This window comes from Eleutherodactylus coqui, chromosome 3 (assembly GCF_035609145.1).
Source record: "Eleutherodactylus coqui strain aEleCoq1 chromosome 3, aEleCoq1.hap1, whole genome shotgun sequence".
Taxonomy (NCBI): domain Eukaryota; kingdom Metazoa; phylum Chordata; class Amphibia; order Anura; family Eleutherodactylidae; genus Eleutherodactylus; species Eleutherodactylus coqui.
Genome location: NC_089839.1, coordinates 294,756,402 through 294,770,930, shown reverse-complemented (window position 1 = coordinate 294,770,930; position 14,529 = coordinate 294,756,402). Strand labels below are relative to the sequence as shown.

At 42.6% G+C, this 14,529-nt stretch overlaps 1 protein-coding gene across 1 annotated transcript in view; it reads right to left on the bottom strand.

The window, feature by feature from the left end:
• The window catches only part of LOC136621897 (FRAS1-related extracellular matrix protein 1-like), a 207,117-nt gene that overhangs the window by 24,388 nt on the left and 168,200 nt on the right, over positions 1–14,529 (bottom strand). The window contains exons 28-29 of the mRNA XM_066597746.1: positions 12,334–12,463; positions 827–899 (exon numbers count right to left, since the gene is read on the bottom strand). Coding sequence (XP_066453843.1) covers positions 827–899; positions 12,334–12,463 — 203 coding nt within the window. The remainder of the gene's footprint in view (positions 1–826; positions 900–12,333; positions 12,464–14,529) is intronic.

Genomic DNA, 14,529 nt, shown 5'->3' with positions numbered 1-14,529 from the left:
ATTATAATAGTTATGTTCTTGTAGATATGGAGCAGTATTATGGTAGTTATATTCTTGTAGTAGATAGATAACATTTGCCATACACGGACCTGTGATAGTGAATGCAGGTGACGCTATGTATTCACTTTACTTTTTCCATTGTTCGGCTGCCTGTGTAATGGTCCTGATTATTAGCCCTGATCATTCATTCACTGTGGGTTTTGTCTTAGCGTAATTACCGCAGCTCTTAGGAAGTCCCGCATCTGTGTTCTTTTTGTCTTTGTAAACACTCTGGGTTCTGTAGGGAAGACTGAGATTTGGAGTTTCCCATATAGCAAACAGATCTCACATTGTTCATGGTCCAAAATGAGGGGCTGGAGGGGGAGGGAAAGCTTAGGGGGAATATAACTGCAGGGTATGGCTCACTTTTATTTTGCAGCGTATATTCAGTACACCCTATAAATCATAGTGGCACTGGGAGCTGCACTGAACATATATCATTGATGGGGTGACAGTCTGTGACAATCCCTACATAGATAGGTCTGAATGTTTGGACAATGTATCCAAGAGCAGATTTTCATATATATTGTTTCTTAATCAACTTTTACCACGGTACGGTCTTACAATGTACTAAATCATTTAATATTTGGAAATGTACAATATGGTCCTGGTTTTTGCAATGATATTAGGTCACACTACTTTAGTATATTATATTATTATTTATTATACCTTGTAGTGATGATGACAATGAGTGTGACTGATCAAATACAATAGAAATCTCCAATTATAGGTGGTAATATAAAAAGAAATTAAAGAAGAAAAGGAAAAGGAGAAGAGAACGATCAACCTGGATCAAACTGAAGAAGGCTTGCACTGGTGTGGGTGAAGTCCTGTCCCAACCTAGCCGAAATCTCCTGCACCTATGAGAAAAGAGGGGGAGTCTGTATTGATATTTATTGATAAAAAACAAAGACATTTATAATAGTTTTGGTAACAATAACAACAATAAAAGAGCTACAATATTATCAACAACACAAAAAACAATTATAACAATAGCAGCAACAACAACAACAACAACAATAATAAAGGTAACCACACAACATTAATAACACCAATAAGACGAGGATAACAATGACAACACAACCCCTATAATACCAACTACAAAACAACAATGCCAACAAGTATTATAATAATGCAAAAAAATTAATAACACTAATAATAAAAAACATTTATAATGAACACAAGAAAAAAGCAATGACAATAAGCCAATAATACAACTACAACAAGAACAACGTAATAATAAAATATGTTCTGTATTGATCATTATATAATATACTCATGTAAAATAATTCTATAACAATAACTATACACTATAATAAAGTACAGATAATAAACCCCCGTCCACCTGAATACAACCGGCACAATTCTCCCCGGGGGTAGAAACTGAACAAGCAAAAATTTTGAACAATGCAGTGAAAATAAAGAAATGGTCATTGCTTAAAGGGGACTTCTATCCAGGCCTGACCAGGGATTGAAGCAGGGAGCGTTGAGCGGAGGCTGCCTTGTTATCTGCTTGCACACTCGTTGCATTTGGCTTGGCTTATCGTCATGGAGCAGATTCTCACGGCCTCTTATCTTTGCCTTTACATTTCCTTGCACACATCACCACCGATGGGCCCTCATAAATACGTTTCTCTAAAGCCTAAACACCTTCCGGATTTGGCAAGCAGAAATAGGTAAAGTCTTTGCTGCAGGGCAGACGGCTCCAAGGCCATTTTCTGCGCAAAGTCCCCAAATTTTGCAAGTTGACAAAAATATTAATTGAAGCCACAAAATCCCCAAGATTTGAAATAGCCAACAGATAGAAGCTGGATTTACTTGTTCCAGAACCTAGAATGTACAGATTGTGTTGGCAAAGCCGAATGTTGTGAATTTGTATAAGCCTTGGTCCTATCTGAGTGGCTGAAAGTATTATATGTGTTATGTAACAGGTGATGCTGACAACTACTAATGGCAGCCATTACTGTGACCGTAGGACTGGTCACCCCAGACATAGATAAGTCGCTTGAAACCATGGAGCCCCAATACAAAATCTGCAATAGCATCCACCTATCATGCCATATATAAATGGCATAATCGGGCCCCTCAGGCATCAGGGCCCAGGTGCAACTCTTACTTCTGCACCCTCTATAGCTATGCCCCTGTCTGACTGTCACGTAAAGCTGTATTGTGATACAGAAGTGCATTCTCCTTCTGCTCCTTCTTTCCGGCAGTCATTATTGTACAGTAGTTCTGCTATTGTGTTCATGAATAGAGCTTGACCACTGATTGTACTTTAGTTGGGTCTAGGTGCGCTGCGTTTCCATAGAGTGGGTATGCAGGCTGATCCTGCTCTGTACACAGGCAGTGTAACCTGTCTTTGAATGCGATTAGCCTTCACGCCAATTATGGTTGTTAATCCTTGAAATGCCACTCTCCATTTCAACAGTGATCGGCATTCTGAATGGCGCCTTTGCTATGACATGTATTCCCGCTTAATAAAATGCCTGCAGAAATGCCATTATCAGGACTCTAACCCAGGACCTCCTGCTCCCAGATCGGTGGCTCTCACTGCTGAGGCATCCAGATCTTTGACAAGTTCTCCTGCATACTTGAGCCTTGTTCCCAGCTCCTGCTGATCCAGTTCCTGCCTTCTTGACTTGATTCACCTGCCCCCTTGATTGAATGTCCTATTAAAACCTGGCCCTGCCTCTTCCTCCCTGTATGATTATTCTGCTCCACGGCATTGATCAGCTCCCCTTCCGCCTGCTCCTCTGCTATTACGACAAGACCTTCTGATACAACTCCTTGCTTAACATCTGACTACGTTACCTGCCTCATTCATTGCACTGCAATGGAGACTTCTCGTTGCTGACTCCTGGCTTTCCATCTAACTACTCTCCAGACCTGCGGCTGCTACACCTCAGGCTCCACCCCTGTGCCTAAACCGCTACAGCCATGTGTTACAATATTGAAGTATTCCAGTATATGGTATAAGTAATCAAATGATTGCAAGTTCAAGTCCTCTATTGAGAATTTAAAAAAAAGTGAAAAAACTGTTTGTTATTGTAAAAACAATAAAGTTTTTTAAGATACTTTTCATGTATTTATAATAAAAAAACCAAAAACATATTTGGTACTACTGCGTCCATAAAAGTCTGATCTATCAAAGTAAGGCTACCTTCACCCTGGCGAGCACGATATGGGGCCGTGAATATCGTCCCCATATCGCGCTCCCCACCATGTGAAAGTCCCGTGGATGAGAGGAGTTTTCATGTAAAGGAGGCAGAGAATCGCGGAATTTTCCCATTGCTTTCAATAGGATCGGCACTGCTGCCGCCGACCCCATTGCAGAGAATGGGGCTGTGATGCAAGATCTCGCAACTAGATAGAACAAGCTGCGATTTGTTTCCCACATGACATTGCATCGCGGTGCCATGCTGGAAAACATCGCTAATGTATATGAACCCATACAAAAGAATGGGGTTTATATTCGTGCGTCTCGTAACACAAATCTTGCGCAATTTTCACACCAGTGTGAAGGCAGCCTGTCGCATTATTTATCCCGCATTGTGAACATTGTTGGTAAAAGAGACACAACATCAGAATTGCATTTCTTGTCACCCCGTGGCCAAGAAAAAATGTAACAAAAAGCATCAACAAGTCACTCTAAGGCCCCCTGCACACGGGCGGACATTCCGCCGCGGGATTTCCTGCGGAATTTCCGCCGCTGGAAGCCTGCATAGGACTGCGTTAACAAATGCAATCCTATGCAGACGGCCGCGGTTTGGCTGCGCGAAATCTCGCGCGGCAAACAAACTGCGGCATGTCCTATTTCTGTGCGGGGCTCGCAGAGCCCCGCACAGAAACTTCACTCGCCCGGCGCTGGCTCCGGTCTGCGCATGCGCCGGCTGCCCGGCAGCCGGCACATGAAAGAGCCGGAGCTGCGGGGTGTGGGTGAGTACGCGCTAGTCCCTGAAAGCGCTCGCCACTGGATCCGACCCCCCCGTCTGCAGGCGGCCTAATATTGTACCAATAGAAGTTACAGGACATCCCTAAAAAATGAGCCCTCACACAGCTATACCGATGAAAAACTAAAAACGTTATGGCGGTCAGAAGATCGCAGCAAAGTAGTACAGCAAAAAAAAAAATTGTTCTCATTTTAACTGCACTGACCCCCAGAATAAAGTTATCATGTCACTTTACTGCAGTGTGTATGCTGTACAAACATGCCCCTTGCCCCAAGGATGGCGGAATTGCGTGTTTTTAAACTCCGCTTAGAAATTTTTTAAAATTGTACCGTACATTATAAGGTATACTACATAGTACCATTGGAAATTACAAGTTGTCTCACAAATAACAAGCCCTCACACAGCTGCATCGATGGAAAAAAAAAGTTATGATTTTTTGAAAGTGTGATAGAGAACCCAGAATTGGGGGGGGGGGGGGGGGGGGACATGTCCTTCAGGCATTAATACCATTTTTTTGGAGTTATCTTGGTGCTCTTCTCTAGTAAGGTCCAGTTATACCTCGTGAAGGTGGCATAAAATCTGACATAGTTGATATTTTTCTAGGGCCATTTGCAATTTTCATTTGGCACAGAAAATAGTGATCCAACAGTCCTGAAATTTTACCACAACGTATGTGCAAAAGCAAGTCACAGTGCTGGAAAGGACTCACATATACTAGATAACAGCTACTAATGGAAGCTATTGCAATGTCTATAGGAGGTGTCTTCATTGTTGGCCCCTTGGCCCCATCTCTTCTACTCCTTTGCTTGTATCTGGCTTCAGAACTGTGGCATTTAAAAGGTATTTCGGGGATTTTACTATTGATGACCTATCCTCAGCATAGGTCATCAATAGTTGATTGGTGGGTGTCCACCACTTGGGAACCCCTGTAATCAGCTGGTACCAGGCCAGCTGTCAGTAGGAATGGAACTGGAAGCTGACAGCTCCACCCTCATCACAGTGGCCTAGGTTGGTATTGCATTGAAATCAGTGGGAGCTGTGCCTGCATTACCAATCCGGGCTGCTGCAAAGAGCTGTCTGCTTCTAGCTTCATCCCCATTGACAGCTGTCAGTGGATTGCTGGGGTCCCAAGCAGCGGGCCTCACCGATCAACTATTTATGACCTATCTCAAGGATAGATCATCAACAGTAATGTTCCATAAATCCCCTTTAAAGCGGTATTCCCATTGCAAAAACCTATCTCAGTATGTTCAAAATCACAATCCAATGCACTCACCCATAAAATGTTGATTGCCAAAATGCTCCGTTCTCCAGATATTCATTTCTCTGCCCTCTGGTTGTTTACTGTTCGTTGCCTGAGAAACTGGCCGCATAACAGTAGCTGGTGGCCAGGTAGAAAGCTAGCACACATGCACTCCGGAGATCACAGACATCAGATTTTGATGAAAGAAGTGTGCAAGCGCCGGCCTCTTCTGCTTTTTCTTTCCATAGAAGAGGTGGTCTGTTTCCCTGACAATGAGGAGTAGAGGGCAGAGGGCAGAGGAATCAATATCTGCAATATCTGGAGAACGGAGCATTATGGAAATAAACACGCTATAGGTTAGTGCATTCTTTAGCAATTTCAAACACACTAAAACAGGATTCTGAAGATGGCAATGGAGACACCAGACATTAACTGTAGAGTAACCAGAAATAACCAATACACAGAGACAGAACATGGGTATACATGCATACACATATACACATAGAGAAACATATACACCAAAGGAAGTAGCTGACAAAGTGCTGTGGGGGCCCCAAACTCTGGGCCACTACAGTTCCCCCCTACTTAAAGGACGTTGACCTCGGCGCACTCCATAAACCAGAGTCTAAGTCTGAGATGGAAATTCCTCAGTGATCTAACCCATTAAAACTTCTCCTAACTTCTGAGTAAAGAGTGAATTTAACAGCTACGATAAAGGGGTGTTGGAGAGAAGACAAAATCACTATACAAGACCAGCGAGGACACAGCATTACCATATCACTCTCCTCTCCTGGTTGCCATACACTAGACAACCCACTTCGCCATGACTTCCGAAGTCTCACTTCTGATGTCAGTATTAGAAAATGTATGAGTATGAGCCTCGTGTGGTGCAGAGTGTAAGCTCTCGCCTACGACCTGGAGGTTGCAAGTTCGATTCCCACATGAATCAGGTAGCCGGCTCAAGGTTGACTCAGCCTTCCATCCTTCCGAGGTCGGTAAAATGAGAACCCAGCTTGGTGGGGGGTAATAAGTAATAATTACCTGAAAGCGCTGCGGAATAAGTTGGCGCTATACAAATACCATGATTTGATTTGATTTTTTTTGAAAAAACACTGATCTAGTAACTTTTGGAAAATTCTGTTGAGCCGAACGGAACTCACCCCTACCCACCAAAGCCGGAAAAAGATACACACTGGAACCGACACACAGATGGAAGGAGACGTCTTGATAGGCACACATAGAACAAGAAGAGACCATTAAAGGATCTACTCTCCCCTTGCCCAGGAAGGCAGAACTTTTCTACACTCTCCTAGACTAGACAGACACCAAAAATGGGAGTGACATCAACGAGGAATACCCAAACCGCCCACCCTTAGTAGAGCGAAATACTCTACACCCTTACTAGGATACTATAACACTACAGAGAATAAATAGGGATGTGCATAAGAAATAGATCCCATTGGATTTGCACAAGTTGACACTGGGATTTCAACTGATGACAATTAACATAGGTTTTTTTGGGAACCTCTCTCACAGTTTTAACTTCCTTTTTCACCACCACCTGTAAAACACATTTTCCCCAGGTAAGATAAGAGGATCCACTCTGAAGAACAAGCTAGGAGAATGATGTTCCCCTTTGAACCAACCAGATGAAAGAATGGCTCACAACTATGGGAGTCCATAAAGTCTTTTTCCTTTAAATAATAAAGTGTTTAACCCAGAGGGAGTCCATATAATGTCCACACATGCAAAACTATTTACAATAAAATCTCAACTATAACAAGAGTCTGTACTGCTTTTGCAGAAATTACCCAACCTTAGATTGAGTAGAGAGTTTGTTGTTTTCCACACATGTAAGAAAAGTCTTTAAAAAAATTGGACTCCCTATATGATAAAGCTTTTAGAAACCTCCCCTCCAGGGGTGCTCCCAGGGGACTGTAGGCTCTTCTCCACCTGAGTCCACATCTGTGCTGAACCGTATCAAACGAGCTGATTGCAATGGGGGAACCCAACGATGGACTAGGGCAGCGGGAGCCTCCAGATCCTTGGTGCCACACTTGGGTTAGGTCCTCTCTCACCCCATTGACATGATCCACCTTATTGTTCCCGTCCAGCGGGGCATCGGACAGTCCACTGCTGAGGAAGGGCCTATGCGGAACCCCATGTCACGGGGCATAGACCTGCTGGTTTGTTTTCTCGATGCAAGCAGCGACTGCTGACTCCAACCTTCCCCTTGGTCTCTCTTTCTTAGAGTTCCAATAGAGAAAGGAAAAATATTGGTTGGGGTACCCTACAATATAGTGACTCAGATGTTCTGGCATGTACTTCAATGTCTCGACATTGTCCTGGTGGATCAAGATCCACGGGGAATATCAGGACAGCACAGGTCACGTGGGAGTGGAGTATGGGGAGAGGTTTTTACATGGAGGGACTCTAGAGTGAGTAACGGGGTCCTCCAGGGCGGGTTCCTCCAGTGCTGTAGCGGCGGCAGCATTGGCTGTAGTGATGGCAGCGTCCGACTGTGGGGATGTTGGGGAGGCCTGCCCCAGGGAAGCAGCTCCTTACTCCCTTCTATTGGCAATCTGGTGATGTACAGTCGCTTGACCTATAGCCAGAGCTTCAGTGTAGTCTGGTCCCGGCCAGCAGGTTCAGTGGCGGCCACCGTGGCAGTATCCTGATCTCCCTCCTCAGAGGGGGACTCCACAATGGGGCCAACAGGTAGTGACGACAGTAGCGCCAGCAGCTCTCGGACTTCTTTTTCATTGCTGATCAACCATTAGGGCACCGGCAGAGGGTAACTGGAAGGCACAGTCTTTGTGGCCATCCTGCTCTCAGGTATTGTGACACAGCGGTCTCTTCTCTCCTGTTCTACACTCTCTGCCTCTCTCTCACCTTCTGAAACTTGCAAGGCACTCTGGGAGTTCTCCCCCCATAGGCGGGTCCTCACTGAACCTTCATTTAGCTCTGCAGTGGGGGATTCATGCCCCACTACTTTTTCTATACTGCTGGTGGGCTCTTCTTGGTGCCAAGAATTCGTGGGCTTTTGTGGTGGGGAAGAAGAAAAACAAGTGCCATCTTGGTAGTTCAAGGCACAGCACAAAATTTCAGTCCGTTGACCTCCATCTTGTAAAGTTAAATCACTAAGTAGTAGTACACGGTCTCCTTCCAACACGTAGGGCATTGTAGCACACATTTTCCCATTAAGGTTTCCAATTTTTAGTCCATCAGTTGTAATCCAATCTTGGAATAAAAAGAACATATTTTTCCACACTTTGGCGTAGAAGGCGCAGAGGTATCATCCTGTTCGTGATGCCAAAAGTCCCCATACTGCAGCAAGCTGAAGTTGGCAGAAGGGCAGCTCGAATGGTTATCCCAATTTTAATTTTGTCACGGTGGTGGCTACTCTGCCTAGCAAGGGTGGCTCGTGCAGCAGGTGGATTGCAATTATGTTCTTAGAAACAGCAATCAGCGGTTCTTGTATTGTCTGACGTGACGCCAGTGCCTTTTAGTATTATGCAATGATAAAATAAAGAGTCCAATCCCAAGCGCTTTTAGTGACACCGAAGGCACACAGTTTACATGCAACTTGGAAACACAGTTTAAAGTCCAACAAACAGTAACTTTAGACAGTTACTTCTTAGTTCTCTACCGGAGACAGAGATGAGGTGGTCAGACTAAGTTAAATGGTGGCTGGGTTGAGGGGTTATTGGTGGAGGAATGGAGGAAGTGACACAGACTCTCTTGTAAACACTATGGCTCTTGACTGAATGGGGACAGGTTAAACTCACGATTGTGGTGGCTGAACTCCTTCCCGCTGACAAGCCAACCATCCCTGGCAACAATCCCTCAGGGCAATATTGGAAACGATTGTAGGAAACTTCCTCCAGGGCTCCCCTACGGGCCCAGCCAGGCCCACCCCCAAGCCTAGGGCTAGACTCCCCCAATTCCCTCTATCTTTGGGCTCCAGCACAGCTCCCTGCTCTACACCCACGAGCTGCCTCTTATATCATCCCTACTGACCAATCCTGGGCTAAGAGGAAATCTCCCTATCCAATACCAGGGCTAGGCAGGGGTGATGGACCGGCGACAGGACGAATTCTGCAAAGTCACGCAGAAACATACAAAACAGACACCAGACATTAACTGTGACCAATACACGAAGACCAAACATGGGTATACATACGCACACATAGGCAAACATATACTCCGAAGGAAGAAGCTGACAAAGTGCTGTGGGGGCCCCTAACTCTGGGCCCCTACAGCAATCCCCCTTGAAGGGTCAGGTTGGATCTCCGGCTCTTTGCGTAGAGCTGGGCATTATGCTGTTCCTCTGTTATTACTTTTCCCTTTTGTCAATGGGGCATGTCAGTACATACCCTACTAACCATGGAAATGGTAACCTAGCTGTTCATTTATTCATATATTTCAGGAGGAATGACACAACGCAGAATTCTAAGAAAATATGCAGCAGTTCTGCAGAAAATGTGTCGTTATTATGTCAGGTTTGATAATATTTGAAGAAGTTTAAACTATGTATTCTTGGAGACTTTCCTATTTTTCTTGGAATTGTATAGTCTTTTCAGCCATGCTAAACTAGCATTAATGTAACACGTCTCGCAAAGGACGTATTTAGGTCTTTACTGACAGGGGGATATTGTCTGCATCAGGTATTCAGTGCTGTGAAGAGGGATATATTTATACATCTTTATATACACATTATGTACTGAGGATAGTATACAGTACGCCGTGTAATTTGTTGTATTGCTAGAGGATTAAAGAGGATGTATCGTCAGAACATAACGTCACTTAAATCACATTTGTTATCATTTATCGTCCTTTCTTGGATTATTCATATAAAATATGATCTTGCAGTTTTCACAGTGGACAGACTCTTTCTGTTTTCCGCAGTTGATTTGTCAGCTCTGTTGTATAGACTGGGATGGAATGATCCAAGTCAGCTCAAATGACTGCTCTACTGTACTGCTGAAAACTGTACTAGATGAAGGCCCTTTTACATGATCCAATTATCATGCATGAACATTCTTCCAAATAGTTTTTCACCCAACCATTGGGCCATGTAAAAGGGACACCAATCAGTCGATGAAACGGTGAATGCCCGTTTGTCGGATGATCGTTGCTTTCTAACAATCATAAAAATACTTGCTGGTTGGCAGTACTGTCCATGTGCCTGTGTGAACAAGCAGATGTATAGCTGGCTCCACATGGACCAGCAATTCTCGGCCTACGTTTGTTACATCGGGCCAAGATTTGGACTGTGTAAAAGGACCCGACGGCAGAATAGTAACACTAAACACTATAGGGGAGAAGTATTAAGACCGGTATTTAATATGCCAGACTTGGATCTCCTGCAGACGGGCGGAAATTCGGCGGTGGGATTCCCCGCAGAATGTCCGCCCGTACACGCCTGCATAGGATTGCATTACAATACGCAATCCTATGCAGATGGCCGCGGTTTGTCCGTGCGAAATCACGTGCAGAAAACAAACTGCGGCATGCTCTATGCCCCGCACAGAAAGGTCACTCCCTGGCCGCCGGCTGCGCTCTGCGCATGCACCGGCAGCCGACACATGAAAGAGCCGGAGCGGGTGAGTGTCGCGCTGCTCTCTGCAGGGGCTTGAGTCCTGCTGCGAGAATTCTCACAACCGGATCGGACCCGGCCGTCTGCAGGCGGCCTTAGAGGGATATTCCGGGACTCTTTAAAATTTTTCTACTGATGTCCAACAAGTCATCAATAGATGAATAGTGTGGATCCGCTGCTCGGATCTCTGATCAGCTGATTCCCTAAACTGATGTCGCAGCAGCTTGGGTTGGTATTGGAGGTGCAACTCCTATTGAGTTTAACGGAAGCTGTTCTGCAGTAGCAACCCCAGCTGCTGCGCTATAGTTGGCATTTTCTGTTTTCTGCACTGACCAAAGGGTTCGAGTGGCATGTTATCGCTGATCAAAAAAGTCCCATAATACCCCTGTAATATGATTAATTCAAATGCGCAATATGCCTAGTGTATGGAGGGGTGAACCCCTCTTTATGTTACTCGGGGCTGTTCATGCCTCTTAAAGAAAACACATGCCAGCTATGAGCTGCAGCAGGTTGTTGCATAATTTGCGCCAATTTCTGACATCATGTAAGAGGGATTCTAATACTTTATGACTTGTGCAAATACCCTGCCACACCGTCTATGTAAAATATTGCAGAATAGAAACAGTATACAGTAATACCTTGGCTTGTGAGTGCCTCAGCTAGCGAGCTTCTTGACTTGCGAGCAAGCTTGAGGCTCGCTGTGACAGCTGTGACAGAGGATCGCAAAGCTCTCCCATTGAAAGCAATAGGATGCCGGCACCCCTGCAGTGGTTTTTAGGGAAGGGCTTTAAATATAAAGTAGTAAAAAATTAAAATATATATATACTCACCTCTCTGCCGCTGCCGGGGCTCAGCCACGTGTAGCCGCATCTTCTCCCAGCACCGCTCTGAAGTTCTTTCATCAGGCGGGGATTTAAAATTCCTGCCTGCTGAAAGAGCTGTATCTGATTGGCTGAGCGCTCAGCCAATCACAGGCAGCACTCAGCCATTCAATGAATGACAGCTTAGCAATGCCTCAATGCCTGTGATTGGTCACAGCGCTCAGCCAATCACAGGCAGCACTTGGCATTCATTGAATTCAGCAGCGGAGAGGTGAGTATATATATTTTTTTATTTTTTACTACAGCTAGGGATGATTTTTCAGGGAGGGGCTTACATTTAAAGCCCTTCCCTGAAAATCACTGCGGGGTTGCCGGCGGCCCATTGCATTCAGTGGGGCCGCCGGCAGCAGTGCCAGCCCCATTGGAAGGATGGCAAAACAGATAAATGCCGTTTTTATTAATTTCAATGGGGAAACTGGTTTTGAGCGTTTTGGGTTAAGAGCTTCATCACGAAACAAATTAAACTCTTAACCCAGGGCACCGCTGTACATGAAAATTGTATCAGTTTTCATTGATCAATGAGTATTACTTATTTTATCCCTTCAATACTATACAGAGAAATACAGTAACATTGGGTTACCTGAAAAACTTTATAAACTTTTGAAAAAGGTGGCATTTTACCTTTATTCCAACAAATGCTGGATCTTTACTGCTCCCCCGTCTAATCACTTTCACTGAAAGAGTCCCGGTGCTCTCACATATACGATAATGTGATTCAGTCAGTCCTAATACAGACCAAGTTAGTTCAAGTCTGCAAATATTCACAATAATAAAAGATTAAGTGTAAGACAGACAGATATGAGATAGATAGACAGATAGATAGATATGGGATAGATAGATAGATAGATAGATAGATAGATAGATAGATAGATAGATAGATATGAGATAGATAGATATGAGATAGATAGATAGATAGATAGACAGATATTAGATAGATAGATAGATAGATAGGAGATAGATAGATAGATATGAGATAGATAGATAGATAGATAGATAGATAGATATGAGATAGATAGATAGATAGATATGAGATAGATAGATAGATAGATAGATATGAGATAGATAGATATGAGATAGATAGATAGACAGATATTAGATAGATAGATAGATATGAGATAGATAGATAGATAGATAGATAGATATGAGATAGATAGATATGAGATAGATAGATAGATAGATAGATAGATAGATAGATAGATATGAGATAGATAGATAGATAGATAGATAGATATGAGATAGATAGATATGAGATAGATAGATAGATAGACAGATATTAGATAGATAGATAGATAGATAGGAGATAGATAGATAGATATGAGATAGATAGATAGATAGATAGATAGATAGATATGAGATAGATAGATAGATAGATATGAGATAGATAGATAGATAGATAGATAGATATGAGATAGATAGATATGAGATAGATAGATAGACAGATATTAGATAGATAGATAGATAGATATGAGATAGATAGATAGATAGATAGATAGATAGATAGATATGAGATAGATAGATATGAGATAGATAGATAGATAGACAGATATTAGATAGATAGATAGATAGATAGATAGATAGATAGATAGGAGATAGATAGATAGATATGAGATAGATAGATAGATAGATATGAGATAGATAGATAGATAGATATGAGATAGATAGATAGATATGAGATAGATAGATAGATAGATATGAGATAGATAGATAGATATGAGATATATAGATAGATATGAGATAGATAGATAGATATGAGATAGATAGATAGATATGAGATAGATAGATAGATAGATAGATAGGTAGATAGATATGGGACAGATAGATATGAGATAGATAGATAGATATGAGATAGATAGATAGATAGATAGATATGAGATAGATAGATATGAGATAGATAGATAGATAGATATGAGATAGATAGATAGATAGATAGATATGAGATAGGTAGATAGATATATATATAAGATAGATAGATAGATAGATAGATATGAGATAGATAGATATGAGATAGATAGATAGATAGATAGATAGATATGAGATAGATGATAGATAGATATGAGATAGATAGATAGATAGATAGATATGAGATAGATAGATAGATATGAGATAGATAATATGAGATAGATAGATAGATATGAGATAGATAGATAGATAGATAGATATGAGATAGATAGATAGATAGATATGAGATAGATAGATAGAGAGAGAGATAGATAGATAGATATGAGATAGATAGATAGATAGATATGAGATAGATAGATAGATATGAGATAGATAATATGAGATAGATAGATAGATATGAGATAGATAGATAGATAGATAGATATGAGATAGATAGATAGATAGATATGAGAGAGATAGATAGAGAGAGAGATAGATAGATATGAGATAGATATAGGCCACTTTATTAGAATCCCCAGCCCTTTCATGATTGGCGCTTCCCTGTATGTAAATTACATCTGTGCCCCCGGAGTGCAGCGTAAAATCATGTGACAAGTTCTTATCGTGTTATTTTAGTGTGAATCCATATTAGATGGTAAATTCAGTGATCTGAGCGACTTCTAATAAGGTCGGTCATCAGTGCTAGACTAGCGGGGCTAGGATTTCACTGACAACCTTGTGGGGTTTTCTCGTATAGAGGTGTGTAGATTATACTGAGAATGGCATGATCGAGGAAAAAACATCCAGTGAAAAGGGCATCCTGTGAACAGAAACAACTCATTGTCAAAAGGGGTCAGAGGAGGATGTCAGGAATCATTATGACGATCAGATTCTGCACAGTCAAGTAAATAGTAGACGAATACAACACTGATGCTCTAA